Genomic DNA, 23,218 nt, shown 5'->3' on the forward strand with positions numbered 1-23,218 from the left:
GACAGACACAATGAAACAGAATCAAAAGCCTGAAAATAAATCCAAGCATATACCATTATCTAATGCTGGATAAGGGAACCAAGAATACTCAATGGAGAAAAGACAGTTTCTGCAGTAAATGGTGCTGGGATAATTAGATATTCACATGCAAAAGAATGAAACTGGGCACATATTTACATTACTCACAAAATTAACTTGCAGTGCATTAAAGATATAAAAGTAAGACCTGAAACCATGAAACTCCTGGAAGAAAAGATAGAAATAAAGCTCCTTAACATGGATCTTGATAATGATTTTTTGGTTAAGACACCTAAAGTACAACCAACAAAATAAAAAATAAACAAGTGGCAATATATCAAGCTCAAAACGTCTGTACAGCAAAAGAAACAAAGTGAAAAGGCAACCTATAGAATGGGAGAAAATGTTTACAAACCATCTATATCTGATAAGGGCTTAATATCCAAAATATGGAAAAAACTCATACAACTCAATAGCAACAAAACATTTGACCCAATTAAAAAGAGGACAAGGGACCCGAATGGATATTCTCCATAAAAGGTATACAAAAGGCCAACAGGTACATGAAAAGATGCCCAATATCACTAACCGCTAGGGAAATGAAAATTAAAACCACAAAAAGGTATCACCTCATGCCTGTTAGAATGGACATCATCAGAAAGACAAGACGTGATAAATACTAGTGTGGAAGTAGAGAAAAGGGAACCCTTGTACACTCTTGGTGGGATTGTTAATTGGTATAGTCACTATGGAAAATAGTACAGAGGATCCTCAAAAAGTTAAAAATACTGCCATATGATCCAGCAGCTCCACTTCTGGGAATATATGCAAAGGAAATGAAAACACCAACTCAGAAACGTATCTGCACCTTCCCATGTCCATAGCAGCATTATTTACAATAGCCAAGACATGGAAACAACTCAAGTGTCCATGGAAGGATAGATGGATTTAAAAAATGGTATATTTGATGGAATTCTAATAATATAATGGAATATTATTCATCCATAAAAAAATGAAGAAATCGATTCTACCATTTGCTACAACATAGATGGACCCTGAAGTCACTATGCTAAGTGAAATAAGTCAGGGAAAGACAAATATGTATGATCTCACTTATATGTGGAATCTCAAAACAAAAAAATTACCTGAGGTAGAGTATGGAGAGATGGAAATTGTAGGAAAATGGTTAAAAGGTAAAAACTTCCACTTACAGGGTAAATAAATACTAGTGTTGTTATATACAACATGATGACCACGGCTAACCCCTGCTCTATGATATATAGGAGAGTTGTTAAGGGAGTAAATTCTAAGAATTCTCATCACAAGAAAAATTTTGTTCTTTTTTTCTTTTCTTTTTATCAGATCTATCTGAGAAGGTGGATGTTAGCTGAAACTGTTGTAATCATTTTACAATATGTATAAACCAAAACATCGTGCTATTCATCTTAAACTTATACAGTGATGTATGTTAATTCTTTCTCAACAAAAGTGTTCTTAACGAAGTAGTTTTTTAAGTCCCTATCACTGACCACCTGTGGAATATAGAGCAGATTGCTGAATTTCCTTTGTCATGGTTTTCCCAACTGTTATATAGTCATGGCAAAAGCTAAGTGTCTGTGTGTCTGTGTGTGTGAGAGAAAAAGGGAGAGAAAGAGGGGAGCAAGGAGAGAGAGAGTGGAGGGGAGGGAGAGAGAGGGAGTAAGGGAGAAAAGGATTGAGAGAGCAGGGGAGGGACAAAAGGAAGAAGAGAGAGAGAAATAACAGTACAGGTAGCAAACACAATCAGTATAAGGGTTGCCTGCAGTTATTAATTATATAATTAATGTAAATAGCTTTCAATAAATATTTCTTTCACAAGTACAGACCCATACAGACACCAGCCCCCAAACACACACATAGACCTTTGTTGAAAATTATCTTGTATGTACTTTTCACAGAGAACAGTGATGTACATAAAACATGCTGGGATCTCTTAAAGTTAAATAAACGTTATAGCACATGAATTCTGAATATTTCCTTGGAACTCAGCACCATTCGAATTGCGGTTGAACCACCCATTTTCATTTCAACTAAGGAGAGACATGTAATCTGCGGCAGAATATTTGGCCCTTCTCTCAGCAGAAGTAGGAAGAGCTCAGTTGTTTGTTTGCTCCAGTCTACGTTTTTAATGCTTCCTGTGAATCTTGGGTCTCCTCAGAACTTTACTTAAAAAGCATTTACCACCAGTATTTTTCTTTTCAGCCAGAATGATGAAAGGATTATGTCCCTTAGCCATCTTCAGTGTGTTCTCTGGATTTCCCCCAAATCCGGATAGAACTGGATAGAACTCTTGAGTTGTGATAGAACTCTTGAGTTGTGATAGAACTCTTGAGAAGTTTCTTTATGAAAGGCAAACAAACAAACAAATAGTTGTAAAAGGAGAAGAACAGAGTTATGACAAGTTACAAGTTCTTTTGATAAAATTGCGGATCACTTAAAATCAAGTTTTTAATCAACTGGAGTGATTTGGGCTTCATTAGGATGTAGTTTAACATGGCATAATATAGTCAGTTAATTTATACTAATAAAATGTATGCTTCTAAAATTACTTACACTTAATTTGCACTTATAAAATTTGCCTCACACCCAAACCCACTATTATATATAGGTTCTTTTTATTTCAGTTAAAAAAAAAAAGGCTTAGTGTTTGGAGATGTTCTTAATAATATTATATGAATCTTTAAAAAAAATTTTGACCAAATATTACCAACACTCTTGTTTTCTTCTTGTTCTGAATAAAATCACTTGTGTCATTAATGGGTCAGTTTAATGTTTCTCATTACAATATAATGAAAAATCATTGCCGAGAGCATTGGAACAGAATGAATGATGCTAGGAAACAATAATAGGAAAAACCCATGGACAAATCAGGTGGCATTTGGCACCAAGAAAGCACAAAATACAACTAACAAATGTTTATTGTTTCTTTCTGTTTGTAAGATATGAATGAGCTGTGGGCAGCGCTGGATACGATTCTTGCTAGAGAATTTAGCCAATTCTTACCAAGTTACCAGAGAATCCACAGTGGTTTTTGTTTGCTTTGCTTTGCTTTTTTGTGAGGTGGGGGTGGTGGGAAGGCTATAAAGGACTAGGGATGACTAGCCGAGACTGAGGGACAGCTGCTAGCAGTGTGGAGTTACTAAAGTAACGTGTGAATGAGGCACGAAATAATAGAGCCCATCTCTGAAAAATGAAGCCGTGGAATGGCTGACGTGTATTATGCTTTGCTGCAGATAACACAGAAGAGACAAAGCCAAAAGGCACTTGCGGATTAAAAAAAATCGAACAATAAAACCATCAAATGGAAAAAATCTTTTCATGTGTTCAGTACCTCTGCATCTTACATTCTGTCCTCTTCCCATTGTCCCAGCCCTCCCTCAAACTGCCAGCTGGAATATTTTGATCGAGAGCGGTACACATAAACAATTACACTTTGACATTTGATATAGCGGGCCCAGAAAGCTAGAGATGGATTTAGTAAATAATACGTGGCCAGCTGAGAACACTTGGAATGTTAGGTAGGAAAAGATCAGAAAACTGGACTTGGCAGATTCATTTTTGATGTGTCTAGAGTCAAAACCAGAGAAAGCAATGATCAACAGCTTTTATATAACTGCAGGTTTCCATGTGTATTTTCAAAGTATGAGATTCATCTCATTATCAGTGTCCATCTGCTAGATATACCCGTTTTCCTTTGCTTAATTAGATCTTGGACATGAAACTTTTAATGCTAATGCATCAATACTTCAATCTAACATTTAAACCCAGTTAAGCTACAGCGGGGATCATAAAGTGATTTCAAAGGGGTCTGAGAAAAACTCTTTTAAGTTATATGACAAAATTATTTGTGTATGCATATTTCCACTTGCAACTGGTCTACAGCTTTCATTAGGTACCCAAAGAGGTCTACTACCTTTCTCAAGATGAGAGAATTATAATAGAATCTAATGGCCCTTCTTTTCCAAAATCACTCAGTGATGTCTTAATTACCAAGTTCATTGCCCTTGGCATCTTTTCTCTCTCTCTGGTTTTTGCTGATGTATAGCAAATTGCTATAGGTAATCTTCCCTTTCTAGAAATCCCTCTAATTTTCATGATTTATAATTCTCTCCCGGTTTTCTTCTTTCCCTCTAGTAAGCTCTTTAAAAGCCTCATTCGCTGACTGTTTTCCTTCACCTACCAGTAAATGAAAATATACCCCAACATTCTATTCTCTCCCACTTCTGTTTTCCCCTGGATGACTCTCCTGGTTTCAACTTGTATTGACTCCAATTGGACACTGTTAGCCATGCCAACTCTTCCAAATAGTAGGCCTTTCTCTTAGCTTACACATATGTTTCTATCAGCATACGAGGTACACATATTTAGAAAACCCAGTTTCAGCTCTGAAAAATATTAAATCCATCTTTTTCCATCCATCTCCAGTACCACCACCCTCCCACCCAAATTAACCCTATCACTTGGATGACTGCAATTGTCTTCTAATTGCTTGATTCAGAAGTTCTATTAAATTTTCCTTTTCTCTTTATGCATTTATCCCTTCACCTCATGGAAAACAGAATGTTTTTCCACTGTTGAAGTCTGACTGCATTAAAATCCTGCAATGTTTTTCCACTGCTTTCCATACTAGATCAAAAATCTTCCCACACTTCTACTATCCCTACTGAATCCCATAGTGTCTCTTGGCTTCAACAATTTGGTTATTCTCTTTGACTGGTTTCTATTCCTCCTTTACACTATACTTACCATACTTTGAAATCATGATCCTGGCTACATTGCTCAGAACCCCAGACAAACATTCAATGTTTCTTTGTTGCCGACGGGAAAAGTCCGGTAACCTTTCAAATCATTCAGGGTTGCAAACTCTTCTTTCCAATTTACTTACCATTATTCATATACGCAAAACATATTCTACTAGTTCTTTCCTGCTTGGATAGTACTTGTGTGTGTGTGTGTGTGTGTGTGTGTGTGTGCGCGCGCTTAGGCCTTTGATTATTCTTCTCCCTCTAATTGGAAAGCTCTTCTTCCATTTTGAAGTATCAAAACATTACCTAATATTAAAAATAAAAGGTTAATATCAAATAATACTACTACCAGGAAGTCTTTCCTAGCAGTACAAGTAAGGTTTACATGCTCTGAACAAAATCTTATGTGTATGCTTTTTTGATATATTTTTACTGTGAATTTGTTTTGTTTTGTTTTGTTTTTATGCACACACATGTGTAACCCTCTATTCTAAGCAATAGGCTCTTGAATGTTTTTCCCATTTCTAATTAATCATCATCTCCTTCATATTTGTGTTTCCTTTGATAAATAAACTGCCCTTTCCCTACTGAAAAGAACATGTCAATGGTTCACATTTGTTTATATAGTAAGATCCAAATTTTTCTGCACGGACTCAAAGTTTTTCTATTTTCTTTTTTATTGCAACCATCAGTACCATGTACCATTTCTCCTGCAACAACAGAACACTTATTTCCCCAAGCACATCATATGCTCATACCGTCCAGCTTTCACTCCTTATTATTTGGACTTCAGTAATTTGTCCCCATGTACCCTGTTGTTTCCCGAACAACAAGCCTGGATCAGGTGCCTCTCTTAAATGTCCCTGTAGTGTTTTGTGCATTTCGTTAACCACACTGTGTTTTTGATTTACTTGTTGACCTGCCTTTCTGCTTATCAACTCTGAATTCCTGGAATGCAGAGATTATCTTGGAATCCTTAGTGCCAGAGTACCTGGAACATAATAGGTGCTTGCTAAAGCTATTTTGAAAGGATAGATTAACTACATACTTTTCATTTGGAAGTCCATTCATTGTTCAAAATTCATCTCAAATTCTACCTTGCTCTGGAGTCCACCAGGATCCCCCAGTTGGAATTAATCCTTTTTCCTTCTACAGGCCACATCCCTCCTTTAACCTTTCTCATGGGATGTTTTACATTTCATTTTGTGAATTTATTAGTTGTGGCTGTTCCTACCACCCTCCCAAGTTCCAGCATACCTCTTCTGGAAGGTTTTCCTTGATACCCACTACCTAGGCAAAATCTCCTCCCCTGACCTCTCACAGCTCCTAATACACTAGTACCTTGTTTTCAAATGATTTATCATATTTAAATTTTAGTACCTAACGTGACATTCTTAAAGCCTACGAGGGAAGACTTTTTTAACCTCTATGCTCAAAAAAGTACTTGATTCAGTTCATAATTCATGTTAAACTAACTTGAGCAGTGATTCATTAGTTTTGTATACCCCAGGGGTTTGTCTAGGACTAAGAACGTAATAGAGAGGCAGTCAATATTTTATAAATCAATGAATGACTTAATATAGTTAGATTATTGATATAAATTCCATTTTTGTCTTTTAAGGTAAATGAAATTCTCCAGACCATTCATTAGTTTGAACATTTTTTTCTGTATTCTCTGATTTAGGCAATATTTATTCAATGTGATTGGCTCAATATAAGATTAATAGTGGATTAGTTTTCCTAACAAATTTTATATTTAAACTTAAATGAATATATTACTAAATGCCTCAAAATCCTGGCCATTGCTTTTATCCTTTTCTCCTTTCTTTCCAAGTTTATTTTTATTTATTTTCAGAGAAATAGAGAGCAAGTTGGGGAGGGACAGAGAGAGAGGGAGACAGAATCCCAAGCAGGCTCCACACCGTCAGCACAAAGCCCAATCCGGGCCTTCAACTTACAAACCATAAGATCAAGACCTGACCCAAAATCAAGAGTTGGACACTTAACTGACTCAGCCCCCCCGGGTGCCCTTATCCTTTTCTGCTTTTAGTTCCGAAAATGGTATTACAGACAGAGAGAGGTGGCATCTAGGGTGAGGAGTTCAGATATTTACTGGCAGGCAAAAATTGGAATCATGGAATTGTTTTTTAACCCTGAGCAAGATTTACAAATTGAAAATGTCATTGTAAATATGCAAATATTATGGAAATGCTCTTACTGATTAGGATAATTCTAAGAAAACTAATTATGTTCCTGGTCTACCCATCTGTGAGAGCAGTCAAACAGTAAACTGGTTATCATATTTAGATTAAAAGCTATCAGAAAGGAATAATACCTGTTAAAAAACTCAAGAAGTTCAAGAAATGCTAATGTCAAGTGACCCAGTGAAATATAAAAATTTTTGTCTTTGTTTAAAATCACGGAAGTTTCATGCAGATTATAGATAAGTAAATAACCACACTTTTGGCTACGTCCTGGGGTGGTGCTTTCATGCATCCTATCAAAATAAATTGGAATTAAAATAGTTGAAGTATTAGCACAAACTTAGCTGTGCCATTTTGGATTTATTCTAGCTTTGAAATTACAAGGTTTGCTTAAATCCACTTTTATCATTTTAATACCAAAAGCAAGAATGGTATTTGTCTTGATGTTTGTAGTTTATTGTAAGAGCTCATATCCAGAATTCTCTCTCTCTCTCCCTCACTCTTATTTATTTGTTTGTTTGTTTGTTTATTTATTTATTTATTTTGCTCTTTCTTAAGGGGAGACAACAACTGGGAAACATGTTTTTGTGTTTACAGTTTTATATTTGCTGCAGGCATTGTGTATTGGCTTTTCTCTTTGCTCGTTTCTTTATAAAATATATCCTTTAAGCATCATATGTTTTTTTGTTTTGTAGAATAAAGTTTTATATCACTGGAATGACCTATGGGTTTTTAAAAGATACTGGATGGAAGACAAAGTGTGCTCTTCCTAAACGATGAATTGCTTACCACTGATATAAATTTATCATTGATATTTGTTTTCTTTTTTTTTTTTTTCCAAGGAGTTGCAACAGTATCTAGCTAACCTGGCTGAACAGTGCAGTGCTGATAATAATGGTGTAGAACTCCCTGTTGTAATAATTCTTGATAATCTTCATCATGTGGGCTCTTTGAGTGATATCTTCAATGGTTTTCTCAACTGTAAATACAACAAATGGTATGCTTATGAAAGGTTTGAATGATGAAATGATAATAAAATTTGCTTTCTTATGCCTTTAAACCTTTTAAAACCCATGGTTTTCAGTGGATGCTATTAATTTGAGAAGCTTCATTAATATTATAACGCATTTTTAAAAACTCTCTGTGCATTTTTTCAAATGTCTGTTTATTCCTTCAACACTTAGTCCCAGGCAACTTTTATGGAAACATGTTTTACTTGATAGTGTTAGCTTCTACAGATATGCTGAAGGTCTGGGAGACCAGTATCCATGACAGAATGGATCCAGGAAATGAAGAACTAAAATGAAGCTTTAGGGCTCTGGTTTCATTTTTACTCCATATCAAAGTTTCAATTCATCCTTCCCATAAAGATAAATTTAATGCATTCAGATATATCTCTTTCCATTAATGAGTCTAATTTTTAACTATTTACTATGAAAGTAAAAGGTTGAAGTCGGATATAAAAAAATCTGAAAACCCACTAAAGATTCACTATAGTATGGCCTCTAAAGAAAGGGTATACAAGAGCGAGCTAAATATTAGTTTTAATGGTGCAAATAACCCAATTAATCTCTGCTAGAGATTTTTTAAATGCTAAAAATAGATCAGCATAAGAGAAGCACTGAAACAAGAATGCAAATTTTCTCATGTTATTAAGAAACTTTAAAATATCTATGAAATAATAAAAAAAGGAAAAATCAATGCATTTGATTATAATCGTAAGAGCCATAAGATATCATAGTGAAATGAGGCTACTGTGATTATTCTGTCTAACCTTTTTATCTTATAGATGAGTAAACTCAGACTCAGAAAGGTAAAAGAATTCTCCTAGGATGCCAGACCTGAAATTAGACTCCCAAACCCAAATTTCCACTCAATGATCTTTGTTATTTTTCAACCTAACATGACAGTATTACCCTTTTAAAGCCTAATGTTAAAATGGAATAATCCATATTTACCTAAATTTTTTCTTAAGGCAATTTTAATGTACTAATCTCTTTTACCTTCAGTACATCCACACATTTTATTTTATTTTATTTTCCAGTCCATATATTATTGGAACAATGAATCAGGGAGTTTCTTCATCACCAAATCTAGAGTTGCATCACAATTTCAGGTAAAGATAAACCAAATGTTTTACTTTTATTATTATTATTTATTTTATTTTTTTTGTAACATCTCTTTCTCTTTGCTTTCGGTTAGTGTTCTTCCATTTGTACATTGACAACTCCTGCCCATGGTGACCTGTGGTGTGAAAATAATTCTCCCTTCTTCTGACATTCTTTCTCGAGCAGACGTTTTGTAATCCTCAACCATAATCAGAAGTGTTTCTTTAAAAACAAGAGAGAGAGAGAGAGAGAAAGAGAGAAAAGAAAAGAAATGTTTGTCCTGCTCGCATTGTCACCAGCTAAAGTAGAGCATTTTTCTTCTAAGTGTGAGGAATGTGAAGAGAGTTCCTATTTCAGGATTTGTGATTCTCCTACAGAAGACGACTCAGCGTGTATACTCCCACTCACTTCTGACACACAAGAGCTTCCCTTTAGCTCAAAAAGAAAAGTTAGTTGCTTTATATGCCTCTAATGCTAATGGATCTGTAACCCCTTTGAGCATTAAAGTGAGCCACCAATTAAAATAGGAACATTCTTAATTTTAATTGGAAAGAGAATGCTGTGGGCTTAAAACTTAATTTATTTAAAGATTTATGATTTTTTTTTTCCTTTTTGTAGGTGGGTGCTATGCGCAAACCACACAGAACCAGTGAAAGGATTTTTAGGCAGATATCTTCGAAGAAAACTGATAGAGATAGAAATTGAAAGGAATATACGCAATAACGACTTAGTCAAAATTATAGATTGGATTCCTAAGACATGGCATCATCTCAACAGTTTTTTGGAAACACACAGTTCTTCTGATGTTACCATTGGTGAGTTCCAAAATTGCAATATGCCATTTTCCAGGAACTAAGAGTACGGTGCTGAAGATGGCCAGATTGGATGGTAGAAAATAACAAGTGAAGCTAATTTTTTCAGGCTTCCAAAGATTGAAGTTTTCTCTTTTCCTTCTGAAAGTTTGCCTTCTTCTAAGCTTTATATCTCTGATTACATTCATTTTGGCTGACAATTATGGTTTCCTAAGATTTGACTGAAATCAAATAAGTTTAACATAGACAAATATTTAAAAATCAGATAATCATTTGAAATAAATTGTTATCCGTTTCAAGTCATTTCTTATGCTAAAAACAAATTTTATTTTATTTTTTTATTTAAAATTTTTTTAAACATTTATTCATTTTTGAAAGGCAGAGAGAGAGAGAGAGAGACAGAGCATGAATGGGGGAGGGGCAGAAAGAGAGGAAGACACAGAAACAGAAGCAGGCTCCAGGCTCTGAGCTATCAGCACAGAGCCCGACATGGGGCTTGAACTCACGGACCGCGAGATCATGACCCGAGCCGAAGACAGCCACTTAACCGACTGAGCCACCAAGCCACCCCTAAAAACAAATTTTAATCAGTGATTCACATCAAACATAGTTGTGAGAGAAGATTTTAGTTAGAAACACTTTAGGTGTTTTATGGATAATTGAAGTTGTTTTATATTTTTCATTGAGATAAAACTGAATTACTTCCTGTTAGTTGACATAACGATGTTTATTTTTCTATTCCTCCTTAAATTGCATGTATAAAAGTCTCTTTCCCATACTGATGGATCATAAAGATGCAGTCAATAAGATACAATGTAAATGAGAAGAAGAATTTAACATTTGAGATCAGAAGACCAAAGCTGAGTCCCGTTTCTGCAAATAATGACATATTTTATATTTGGCAGTTTATTTCAGCTCAGTTTCATTATCTGTAAAATGGGGCATGGGGTTTGGATTATCACATGTAAGGTTTCTCCAACTCTAATATATTATATTTTAGATTAAGATTTTAGGGTCAAAGGAAGGGGAATTCAGAAGAGTGAGTCATCAGTAAAATGTACTTTGATAATAATCAAGCTGGGCAAGATTATAATTAAGAATCCTGCAAGGCATATTATTACTTCCCAAAAAATGATGTCTGAATATTTATGTGTTCAGGTTGTTAAATTTAATGCTTCTCAAAAATGGTTTGTTTTCTTCTTCGTAGGTCCCCGACTTTTCCTTCCTTGCCCTATGGATGTAGAAGCTTCTAGAGTTTGGTTCATGGATCTCTGGAACTATTCTTTGGTTCCTTACATTCTGGAAGCAGTGAGAGAAGGTCTTCAGGTATAGCACTCAATTTTCTTTACTGTTTAAAAACAAACAGGGGCGCCTGGGTGGCTCAGTTGGTTAGGCATCCGACTTCGGCTCAGGTCACGATCTCGCGGTCCGCGAGTTCGAGCCCCGCATCGGGCTCTGGGCTGATGGCTCAGAGCCTGGAGCCTGCTTCCGATTCTGTGTCTCCCTCTCTCTCTGCCCCTCCCCCGTTCATGCTGTGTCTCTCTCTGTCTCAAAAATAAATAAACGTTAAAAAAAATTAAAAAAAAATAAAAACAAACAAATAATATCATCCTTTTGAAAGCCAAAAACACTTTTTTCTCTCAGTATATATACAGAAAACTGAAGGCATGAACTACATAAAAATACTGGGAAAATTCTAAAGATCAGCTAATATATCACACTTTATTTATCTATGTGTTCTCTTCTGAGAATAAATATGTAGAAGAAAGAGAAAACACTTATTCCAACAACCACCCATTTAAAGTCAAATTTATTGCCATGGATAATAGCAGTTAGTTGATAGCCAGTTAATTGGACAGTGCTACATCTTATAAGACAGGCTTGTTTACATGGGTCTTGAACACTTATTCATTTATCATGTAATTTGCAACAAATAGTTTTTGCTTACAGGTTCCCTGTTTTTAGCATGTTTCATTTTTTGAAGCCCTTTAATGTCACTTGTAAGATCCTTTACTATCTTGAGGGAGTGCTCTAAATTCTAAGGCAGTTGACTTTTTAAAACCTATGGTAGGGGAGGGCCTGGATGGCTCAGTCGGTAAAGCGTCTGACTTCAGCTCAGTCTTGATCTCACAGTTTATGGGTTCAAGCCCTGTGTCGGGCTCTGTGCTGACCTCTCAGCACCTGGAGTCTGCTTCAGGAGATTCTGTGTCTCCCTCTCTCTACCTCTCCCCCACTCATGCTCACTCACTCTCTCAAAAAGTAAACAAACACTAAAAAAATTAAAAGTAAAATAAATGAAAACTATGGTAGGATCGAAAAGAATGAAATCTTGCCATTTGCAGTGTCCTTTCCCTTTCTTTCCCAGCATGCTCTCCTCACCTAGTATAACAGTCTGGCAGTATTTGGAACCATCATGATGGTTCTGGTGAACATGATAAATATTATGTGGATGAGGATGTTCAGAGATAATAACCCTAGAGAATGCTATCAACTGGTTTGCAGATTTAAATAATCCATTTTCGTATTTTAAGAGTATGAGCCAATCTAGCCCCAGTAAATGGTTTCAACAAAATAAAAGACTATACCAAAGGTTTCTGTTTTTTAAGTTTAATACATCACTTTTCTGGATTCCTCTAAAACTATTAGGCTAAGATATGAGTCTCTCAATTTCAATCATTTATGCAAAAAAAATATATGAAAATGTATAATATTCTAGAATTCATAATTATGAAAACTAATATCTAAATGAATTATATGTTTTTTTCAGATAGTTTCAGTATTAATAAGCTATCATCCAAGTCTTTATATATAAAATTCTTTGTATTTTGTACTTGCTAATACATATAAAGAAAAAGAAGCTTTTACAAACTCAAAAACAGTAATACCTAAGAATACTGAGCTTCCTTAGATATCATTTTTGAAAAGGGCATAAGTTCTAGGGTGCCTGGGTGGTTCAATCAGTTAAGCATCTGACTCTTGGTTTCTGCTCAGGTCATGATCTCAGGGTTTATGGATCCAAGCCCCATGTTAGGCTCCATGCAGACAATGCAGAGCCTGCTTGGGATTCTCTATCTCTGTCTCCCTCTGCCCCTCCCCCACTCATGGTGTGTGTCTCTCTCTCTCTCTCTCTCAAAATAAATAAACTTCAAAAAAAGTACATAAGTTCTTTTTTTAATATTTTAATCAGTATTATTTATAAAACACTATTCTGAAAATTATAATTTCATACAGCTTCCATTTAGGCAAACGCATGACCATTAGAGTAATGTGTTTCCCAGACTAAAACTGGGAGATATTTCAAAATTACTATTTTTTTAAGTTCACTTATTTTGAGAGAGAGACAAGCGTGCATGCGCACAAGTAGGGGAGGGGCAGGGAGAGAGAATCGTAAGCAGGCTCAGCACTGTCAGTTAAGAGCCCAATGTGGGCTTAAACTCATCAATCTACGTTCAATCATGACCTGAACCAAAATCAAGAGTCGGTCACTTAACCAAATGAGCCACCCAGGCACCCCTCAAAATTATTTTTGAAGAGGGGTAGAAATGTCTTGTTTCTTGCTGTGGGTGTAGATGTTTAGTAATAGGTTAGTGTGAATACTAAATCAACCATGATGCAGGGAGTGTACAGGGGGAAATCTAACACAATGGAGAGATAAGAAATCCAGAAATCCATTGGCAGATGATATTCCTGGGGTGGTCCACGTATATGTTTTCTGTAAGAGCAGGAAGAAAGGGAATCGCGTGTGTTATAAACCATTTCCTTGGATTCAAAACCTTGAATTAGAACAAGAGGTGAAAAAACAAAGCCTGACTGCAAAGATGAAAATCTGAGTTGAGAGGAGTGGAAAAATTTATTTTTAAATGAATGCTTTGATGAGGAACCATATGGGGATACTCTCTGCCAGATGTTCTAGTTGGAAAAAAAAAAAAAAAAACCTCTGGTGATAACAATGGATTCTGATTTTTATTCTGGTGATTCTACCTTTCTTGAAATGTGAACAATCTACTTATAGTATTCTAAATACTTAACTATATCTGCTTTCCATTACTTTTATATAGTATCTATTTTACTCTGAAATATAGAATTGGACCTATTTAGCATTTTATTTTATTTATTTATTTATTTATTTTAATATAAAAACATTTCTTTTTTTTTTTTACTTTTTTTTTTTTTTTTTTTTTTTTTTGAGAGACAGAGAGAGACAGAGCACAAGTTGAGGAGGGGCAGAGGGAGAAGGAGACACAGAATCCAAAGCAGGCTCCAGGCTCTGAGCTGTCAGCACAGAGCCTGACGTGGGGCTCGAACTCACAAACCATGAGATCATGACCTGAGCCGAAGTCGGACACTTAACCGACTGAGCCACCCAGGCACCCCAATATTTAGCATTTTATTAGCCACCTCCAATTTTGCTCTCCTTGGTGATTCATTAAAAGGTTGTCATCAGTTGATTCTAGAATTTCATATTCTTTTTGTAACATATATTTTCCAAGAAATATAAATTTTCGTTCAATTGGCTTAACTTGTATAGCATGCTTTGTCTTACAGATCTATAAAGCAGGTTTTTAACTAGAGAAAACTTTTGCTCCAAAACAAGATAACTATATAAAAAAAAAAAAAAAAAAATCTAGGATTGCTACTCCTGCCATCATCTCCCAGGAAATACACAGATATCAGGACCTGGCCTCCTCTCTCTCTCTCTCTCTCTCTCTCTCGCTCTCTCAAGTCAAGGCTGACACAACCCTGCATAGTTCCTCCAGGAGAAACCCAAAAGATAATTCGAAGGCAATCCATGTGTCTTTTATGGTGTCAATGTCCACCATTTTGCTCTTGTCTAACTGAACCACAATAAGCCATATAGAACAGCTCACAGTATGCTATCTGGGACCAAATATGCACCTGGTAACCAGGATTGCCCTCAGTGGAGCAGGTCAAGGAGAAAGGGAAGTACATCAAAGAACAAGTTTGCCCATGTTACTGCTGTCTCCTCTTCATTTTAGCTTGTCTTTCTGTCCCCCTGCGGCCTTGTGATTGTTTACAAAGTCCCCTCTACCTCTTTCTCTTCGGTGTGCCCTTCTTAATAGTTTCATTTTTTCTTCCAGCTTAAAAAACTTTTAGCATATCTTGTACTCGTCTTCTCCCCTCGAATCCACTGCCAGTACTTTAACAAGGCTTTATTATCTCTTTCATACTGACTCTGCTTCCACTTGAGTCCTTCCATTTCCCCTTTTTCTCTTCTTTTACCACTGACCTTATAAATATATATCTAAAAAGAGTTTTTACAAGGAACAATGAAATTATTGGGGGAAATTAATCCAAAGAAAATGGCTATCAGAGAAAGGATCCTTATTTTCAAAGAAAGTTTGAGTAGAATGAGGTTGACAGAGAAAAAGTCTCTTATTTGATTTATCATCTTCCCAAAGTGCACTTTAGTAGAGAACTCTGTTTACTGTCTAGCATGCCTTGTTTCAGTTCTCCCTCACTGGAACATTTCTTTCTCAGCTGTGAGTTTTCTTTTGGTTAATAAAATTACTAATAAAGATAAATGTGCGCTGTGATATTTATAGGCGTTTTACATAAACGTCCCTCACCCTGTCTCCCAAACGGTGACCACCTAGCCCAAATGGTCAGCTTCATTTTGTTTCTCCTTCAAGTTTCCAGAGAGATATGTACACAGATGTGTATTTATAATCTGAAAAGTTGTATACAGACACAATCCGCTTGAAAGGTCCCTAAGAACTCAGGGTGCAAAGGAATCAGTAAGTTAGTGTCACCTGTTTTACTGAATAGAAATATATTTTATATTTATTAAATATGTAACCATTTTTTAGATGTATGGGAAACGGGCACCTTGGGAAGACCCCTCAAAGTGGGTGCTTGACACATACCCATGGAGCTCAGCGTCTCTGCCTCAGGATGGTCCAGCATTACTTCAGTTGCGACCAGAAGATGTTGGGTACGAAGGCTGCATAGCCACTAAGGAAGCCACAACCTCAAAGCACATTCCACAAAGTGACACGGAAGGGGATCCTCTGGTAAGAAACTGATGTGTGATCCTTCTAATATAAGTTTAATTACAGTGTGTGGTCATCAATATTTAGTCATTTGTACCAAGGATATAGTTATCTTAGGTAGGATTTGGTACTGTCCTGATACAGGTATTCAGTTTTAACTCTTACCTTTGGTCTGCTTTCATTGGGTGAAATTCTTAAAGGCCAACCTTGAATGCTTAAAAATCAAGAAACACTAAAACTAGGCCATATTCTTTGACCCTAATTTTTATCTTACTAGGTGTAAAACTGTGTAAATAAATTAATGAATCTTCAACATTACAGACTCGATTCACTAGGTATTTAAGAGAACACTGAATTTTGTGTTTAAATTGTAAAAAAGAAAATAATGTAACATACACTTGGAGAACTAAAGAATATTTTACATATATCAACTAGTTTGACTAAATTTAGAATTAGTCTTTTGTTGCCTGTGGTAAAGAATAAACTGACTTGGAAATCAAAGGGGACTTATTCTCCCTGATTCTCCCTGTCCCGCTGAATTTGCAATTGTGTGTAGCTCCATAAAGATGAGTGAAACTCCAAAGTATGAGTACTCTGAAAATATTAAGTAAAGGGTATTATTAGGAAGATATTTTATCTTTATGTATTTTTTTTATGTTTGTAGATGCATTTGTATAGATTGGTATCAAATGTAGTGCGTTTATTAGCTTACCATTCTAAAGAAATCACTGGACTTGCACATTCCATACAGAAAGAAAAGATACTGAAAAAAAAGCCATTTTGCTACTTAAATGAACAAAAAAGAAAATGATTAAAAATCATAACCTATGATTATACCCAAGAACATAAAATGACTTGATATTTTCTGGAATATTCCTATACTCTCAACCCCAATACATATACAACGTTATCATCCCAGATGACCATTCTTAACATTTTGGGGGTTACATGTGAACAGCCTCAGAGATTTTTAAGATCTTTTTCCCAGCAAAGTGCACTCACACACAGGAAAATTTGCGTACTATTTCAAAGGCTTCCATAGAGTCATGGAAGTAATACTTATAGACCTGCTTAGAGTCCGGGGAACTCCTATATAGGACTTCCTATATTGGACTTTTGCTCTAGACCATCAAATCCTTAAGGGCCTAGACTTGTATTTTTATTACAGGTAGCTGGCCCTTTAGCTTGTACATAGCTTGAAATCAACAGTGGTGGAGGGATTGGTTTGGATGCAACATAATTGTGAGCATACACTAATTAATTGCTTACAGAATGGTTAACATTTAACAGTAAATATAAGCTTTAGAGTACAAGTATGGGTTATCACATATGAATTTTTTTTATTACTTCTAGTCTTACCTTTGTAGTGTTGATAGACTGTGTCTGCAGTAGGGAGAGGTTTTATAGCGTTTGTTTTGAAATTATACTGTAGAGTAAGTTATGCCCTCAGCTTTCCCAATTCCCACACTCCTCATCAGCTAAACCCTGCAATCTTCCCTGGCTCTAAATGCTCTTGTCTGCTAGTGTGGAAAAGAGGTCCAGAATCTCCCATACTGAGGGAAAATTAGGGTTAAAAAAATCTGATTCTTAAACAGCTGCTCAACTAAATATCTTAAGAAACAGGGATTATGAAATGTTAAATAGAAGACTTATCTAAAAGTAAATCTTTAGATCAGGCATATTCTGATAAAAAAATAAATATCCTCTTGATCTGCTTTTATTTTGTTGTAGTTCTATAATTACTAACATCAAGTAAAATATATTTGCGGTCCAATCTAAATAAAAAGTATTTGGGAAAAAATCCACTATTTAATGTCAGAAATACATGTTTGGATATGAACAAAGATTCAGGTTTTTGATGCATCTCCCAGTATTTGATTCATTATCAACAAACTCATTCATAGTTCCATAAGTATTAATAAGTATGTACTCAGGGCTAAGACCTGGTGGTCAGGACATAAATAAAATATCATTTCTGATCCCAAGAAGCTCACAGTCCATTAGTGTAGAGAGATGTCTACTTATATAAATTATAGTTAAAGAATAGTAGTCACATGCTAGGTGAAGTTGTGAGTCCATCGAGGAAGTGATTAGAAGAAAGCTTCACAGAGAAGGAGATACTTGAGTTGCGTCTGGAAGGACGAATAGAAGTTCATCTTGTGGTTGGCTGGAGAACATCCAAGATTAAGGAAGCAGCAGGGGAACTGTGAAACAGTATAATAAAAATGATGAGTTTAGGAAGCTATATGCAGATTGGTGAGATTAGAACAAAAGGGGCAAGAACAACTGAAGCTACAAAAGTCTGCAATTGCTACATTATGCCCAAGGCTTTTTTATCTTTGAAGGAATTCAGAACTTTATCACACAGATAATGAGGCATTACCAAAGGTGTTTGGGCAGGGCACTTAATTTACCTTAGCAAGATTTGCAAGTTATAAAGATCGCTTTGGTAACAGAACAGAGGACAGATTAAAAGAGAGAGGCTGGAGGCTGGGAGCCCAGCAGATTTGTAAATAGCAGGGGTGATAAGGACCTGACCAAGGACAAGGCAGAGTAGAGGAGGGAAATTCTTGTGCAGAAAATAATGATTTATCCCAATGACTATTGGTTCAGATGTAACCTTGCCCCCTCTTGTAATCTCCTTTGACCTGAACTCATAGAGCAGCACTGTGAGAAAGCAAAGTAAATCCCTTGTGTACATTTATTATGGATCTGAGACTTAGAACTTATTCTAACAAAATGTATTTACTATATGGCACAATTTTCATAGATTAAGACTTTAATAACACTTCTGTTATATAATAAAACGTTTATAGCATTCAGCATTCAAGCGATTTGAAACATTTATGAGTGAGATAGAATAATAACCCATTAAACGGACTTCATTTACAATTTCTACTCTTAGTAAATCAGGAGGACGCTCAACACACAATTGCGTTTCACAAATTCTCTTTACTCAAATGCTTGAACATACAGCTGGCGACTAATGTGGGAGGAATTGACACCAGAAAGGAGAGAGACAGTATGAATGTGAATGGAGGTTAGGGTGTGTGGGTGAGAGAGAGAGACAGAGAGACAGAGAGAGACATAGAGAGACAGAGAGAGACAGAGAAAGAAAGCGTTGATGGAGATTTGGCTTTTTGCCTTATTGGGTTTGAGAGATTGTCACTACTTTCAAATCTGTATGTAGCTGATTGAATAAATTCAGAGAGTTAGACTAACAATTATGTTGAAAAATATTGTCCTGAAGAATATTAAAATGACTTTAAAATGTGCTATAAACTGTGAACTTCTTGGTGAGAAAGGCATACTTGCTGTAATTGGTGATTATCAGTTTATCATTTATTTCAAAAGCATTTATTGAACACACATTTTACACTGAGCCCGCAAGCATGCATAGCCTAACATATCACTAAGGAATCCTTTTTTTAGATTTTTTTTCCTTTTGGATCAGATTCTCTATTTCTCTAGGTTGGAAAAAAAAAAAAAGAACAACTTTGATGACTTTATACAATAATACATTAGTCTGCATTAAACAACAGAAAGATGATTACAATTTATAGAATCCCTCGACAAGAAAACAAGTCCACTCCTTTCATGAAGACAGGTGCCAGTTTTTCTGCACTTTCTCAAATGGTTGCACAATCCATCCACAATTTGCTTTTAAACAATTTTTCTTTTGTCTCCAAAGTGGGTCTGCAGATCTTACCACAAGCCAAGCAAGGTGGCTGCCTTTTATTTTGTAAGACATGGACACGGTAGCTGTCTTTCTCCCCAGGTGCTTTCACGCATATGCCCCTTTTACTGGAACACATATTACCATTGTCCTATCAAGCTGGGAGACCTGAGACAGCTGCTGCTGTTCCAGAAGGCGGCTCTTGTTTTCAGTGGCGTAGCAATCATATTTTAGCCAGAAATTTCAACAACGTCAGAAACTTGACAGGGATTCTTTCCTTCTCCCTCTTCCAACACTCATGGTCGGCTTCATTCACTCACCTCCTTGGAGGTCAGCTCCTGAACAGCAGATGGTGTGCTTGAGTGCGGCAGCTGGCTTCATTCCCCTCCGTCCCCTCCTTCTCTCAGGGGAGCGCGAGTGGGCGCCTGTGTGCGCGTCTGCGTGTGTATGAACATTCACGACTTTCCGTTGCCATTCAATGCTTTCTGCTTCTCCCCGCCAAAAAGCTAGGCAGCTTGGCGAACTCTCCAGCAAAGAGCCCAGATGTCCAGCTGTGATAAGGCTTCCTTCCCAGTCGCCCTGCTGGAGCAGTATTCATTCACGACCCCAAATAAAAGAGCTGTCTCGAGGCCCTGTTTTGTCCTTATGGTTTGGTGGCGTAGCCGTGTTTGGGAGAAACCGTGTAGGAGCTGGAGGCAACTAATAAAAATCTCAGATTGTTTTCCCGTTTCACTTGGACGGGATGAGACGGTGCCTCGGTGTGGCTCAGGGCCGTGTGTTTTGTGGGGCTGGCTCGCTCACTGCATCACTGCCTACATCGATGTCTCTTTTTCTTTCTTCAGATGAATATGCTAATGAAACTCCAAGAAGCAGCCAATTACTCGGGCACACAAAGCTGTGACAGCGATAGCACCAGCCACCAAGAAGACATTTTAGATTCATCTCTCGAGTCTACTCTCTAGAGGGTGAAAAAAGTTAGGGGAAGAGACTCATGCTTTTTCGAAATGTGTAAAAAGTAAAGTATTTTCACTAAACCACTGCCAGTATGAAAGCACCCTGTCAGGGGCCCTGACCCAGAGTTGTGGTCTCCAAGGAGGCAGCTGAACCGAGTCTGAACCGCCAAGATGCTAAATTGAGATGGGAGCTTAACTTTATTTTGTTTCTAGGCGTTTTTATATCCGTGGAGTGACGTACGGCTCCACTGCTCAACTGGAAAGGACCCTAATGACAGGGCAACCGAATAGATTGCACACGGGATAGCCAAACTGGACTTTATTTTTCTCCTCTTTAAAAGTTTACAGTGCAGACCTTTTTTTGTCCCCTCCTTTCGTTTCCTCTGACGGGCCGTCCTCCCCAGGCAGGGCCCCTTCTCCGTCCAGCCTCCCTTGTGCCACATGGTGCTGGTCCCAGGGCTCCAGTAGTGTTCGTGTGGTGCGCTCACCCCATTGCAAAATGCAGCCACGAGGCCAGCCCTCCATCAGCACTAAGGGAATTGTGCTACCGCCAGGAAAACACTACTGCGGCGAACTGGATACGTGCCAATGTGATTCCTAACTGCCACGTTCACACGATGTGCTCCGCCCACTTTTCCGTGTATGAGTCACAGGTTTTATAAGGTTGTTTTTACCACAGTGGTCTTTGTAAACCACCTGCCCACTCCCTTAACAAGAGTTTTATACCAATTAATAGTCGACACTGACAAAAGGCTTTTTTAGGGCTTCGTTCGTTTGAGCCTTTTCAGTGAAAGAAGGGACATTTCCTATGGTGCTGTCTCACTGCCTTAAAACAGATTTCTACAACAGTTTAACAGCTGGTTTAAATCCTAAACCACTGGTAATTTCCACTGTCTTTTCATTTACAACCAAGCAATGCCAGTTAATACAATAGCCTCATCTCTATATATCTTTTTTTTTTTTTTTTTTTGGAAGAATTGGTTAGGAGAAAAAAAAATCAGTATTTTTACCTGGGGTATTTAGATTGCCTTTCCTCCAAAATATTCAAGTAACCCGGAAACCCTCTCTGACCGTCACTTAAAAGCGAAGACATGTGGCTGAACTCCATCCAGTTATAGGCAAGAGAGTTTTAGAAGGAGGGAGATTTGGAGATGCAACATGAGCACAACTGTCTGGCTTTCCTCCCCGATTCCTTTTCTTATTACTGTTACTCTTAGTTTTGAGCATGTTGTTTCGATTGCTATTGTCGTACATGAGAAATTCAGCATTAAAGAACACTGAAGCAGTGTAGTCACTGTGGAAGAGGAAGCGTTTATACTGTAAAAGAAGGTTAGATTTGCACAGTCTACTGGGTAGGTATTGTAAATAATCATTTTAAAAACTCGCACAAATCCAAGCAGACACACACGAAAATGTATCTTCTCCCGTTGGTGTTAAGCGGTGTTTCGCTTGCTGAGATTTCCTGTACATTGCAAACAAATACAGAATGCAAACCCTCGAAGCTGTTATTATCCGGCGTGTTTGTCCTGTACTTACAGTTGTTATGACTATGCAGGAGCTATCAGTGCTAGAGTGAGCATGCTTCAAAACTGTTCATGAAGCCAATACGTATTTGGAAAAGAAAAATGTCCAAAAGTGCATCTGTTGTGGCAGGCTTTAAAGAGAGTCCATGAAAACTGATGGGAATCATTGGAGAAGTTACCACCATACACAGGACGGGTCTTTAAGTTTTTAGAACCGAAGGGCTAGGCCATGGTGTAGACTTGTTCTATGCACGTGAAAATATGTTGCTTTCAGGAGGTGCGATTGGTGCTACTCTCTGTGACCACCCGTGGGTCAGTTGCTCTAGAACAATAACAACACAAGACATCGGTGCAGTTTTCAGAGTGTCTCTAAGTCTCTAGGTCCTACCCGGTGCTATTGCCCTAAGGGAAATCTGAACCGAATTTATGCACATAGAATTGTCACCCTGACTTTGAAGCCTCAAACATGGATCAAAGCTGTTTTGAAACATCACTATATGTAGCTGGATGAGTGACTAGTTGCCCTTGTATAATACGTGATCTAAAACAATTGCTAATCTTTCCCTGCCATTTCGAGAAACACAGTCCAAACATGATCATAAACAGAAATCCCTGCAATACATCCCAGTAGGTTCACCTAGTTTACAACTTAAACTAGTTTGTGAAACATTTGTCTGTAAACATTTTATATTTTGTACATTTTTGATGTAACATATCATGTAAATAGGCAGAAACAGTGAAATAAATCATCTGAAAAGTTTTGTAGTCTTTGTAAAGCCCCGACAATAAGTACTTGGTGTCAATGGACTTAACTGGATGATGTATTTTCTATTGGTTTATTGTTCCTCTAGCTTGTAAACCAGCTTGCATATATTTTTTTGCAAATGTGCACCCTGTATCTGTCTAAATTATTACTTTGCCATTAAAGTGGAATTATTTATTGACAACGAGGTGTGGTGTCTGTGTATGGAGAAAAACTGAATAACCGTGTGCCAAAAGTGTCAAGCTTTCAAACGTTGCTTGTACTATTAATCCGCCATCAACAGGGATGTGTGGAAATTTTCATTTTTTATATCTTACAGAAAGAACCACATAGATTTTAATAAATAAACCGAGGGTACTAGAAATA

The 23,218-nt window shown here is 36.9% G+C and overlaps 1 protein-coding gene across 1 annotated transcript in view; it reads left to right on the forward strand.

The window, feature by feature from the left end:
* NAV3 (neuron navigator 3) overlaps window positions 1-22,987 on the forward strand; it is a 588,388-nt gene extending 565,401 nt beyond the window's left edge. The window contains exons 33-38 of the mRNA XM_042992807.1: window positions 7,849-8,003; window positions 9,051-9,122; window positions 9,733-9,929; window positions 11,134-11,252; window positions 15,755-15,958; window positions 20,456-22,987. Coding sequence (XP_042848741.1) covers window positions 7,849-8,003; window positions 9,051-9,122; window positions 9,733-9,929; window positions 11,134-11,252; window positions 15,755-15,958; window positions 20,456-20,575 — 867 coding nt within the window. The 3' untranslated portion in view covers window positions 20,576-22,987. The remainder of the gene's footprint in view (window positions 1-7,848; window positions 8,004-9,050; window positions 9,123-9,732; window positions 9,930-11,133; window positions 11,253-15,754; window positions 15,959-20,455) is intronic.
* The last annotated feature ends 231 nt before the right edge of the window (window positions 22,988-23,218 follow it).

Source organism: Panthera tigris, chromosome B4, assembly GCF_018350195.1.
Source record: "Panthera tigris isolate Pti1 chromosome B4, P.tigris_Pti1_mat1.1, whole genome shotgun sequence".
Taxonomy (NCBI): Eukaryota; Metazoa; Chordata; class Mammalia; order Carnivora; family Felidae; genus Panthera; species Panthera tigris.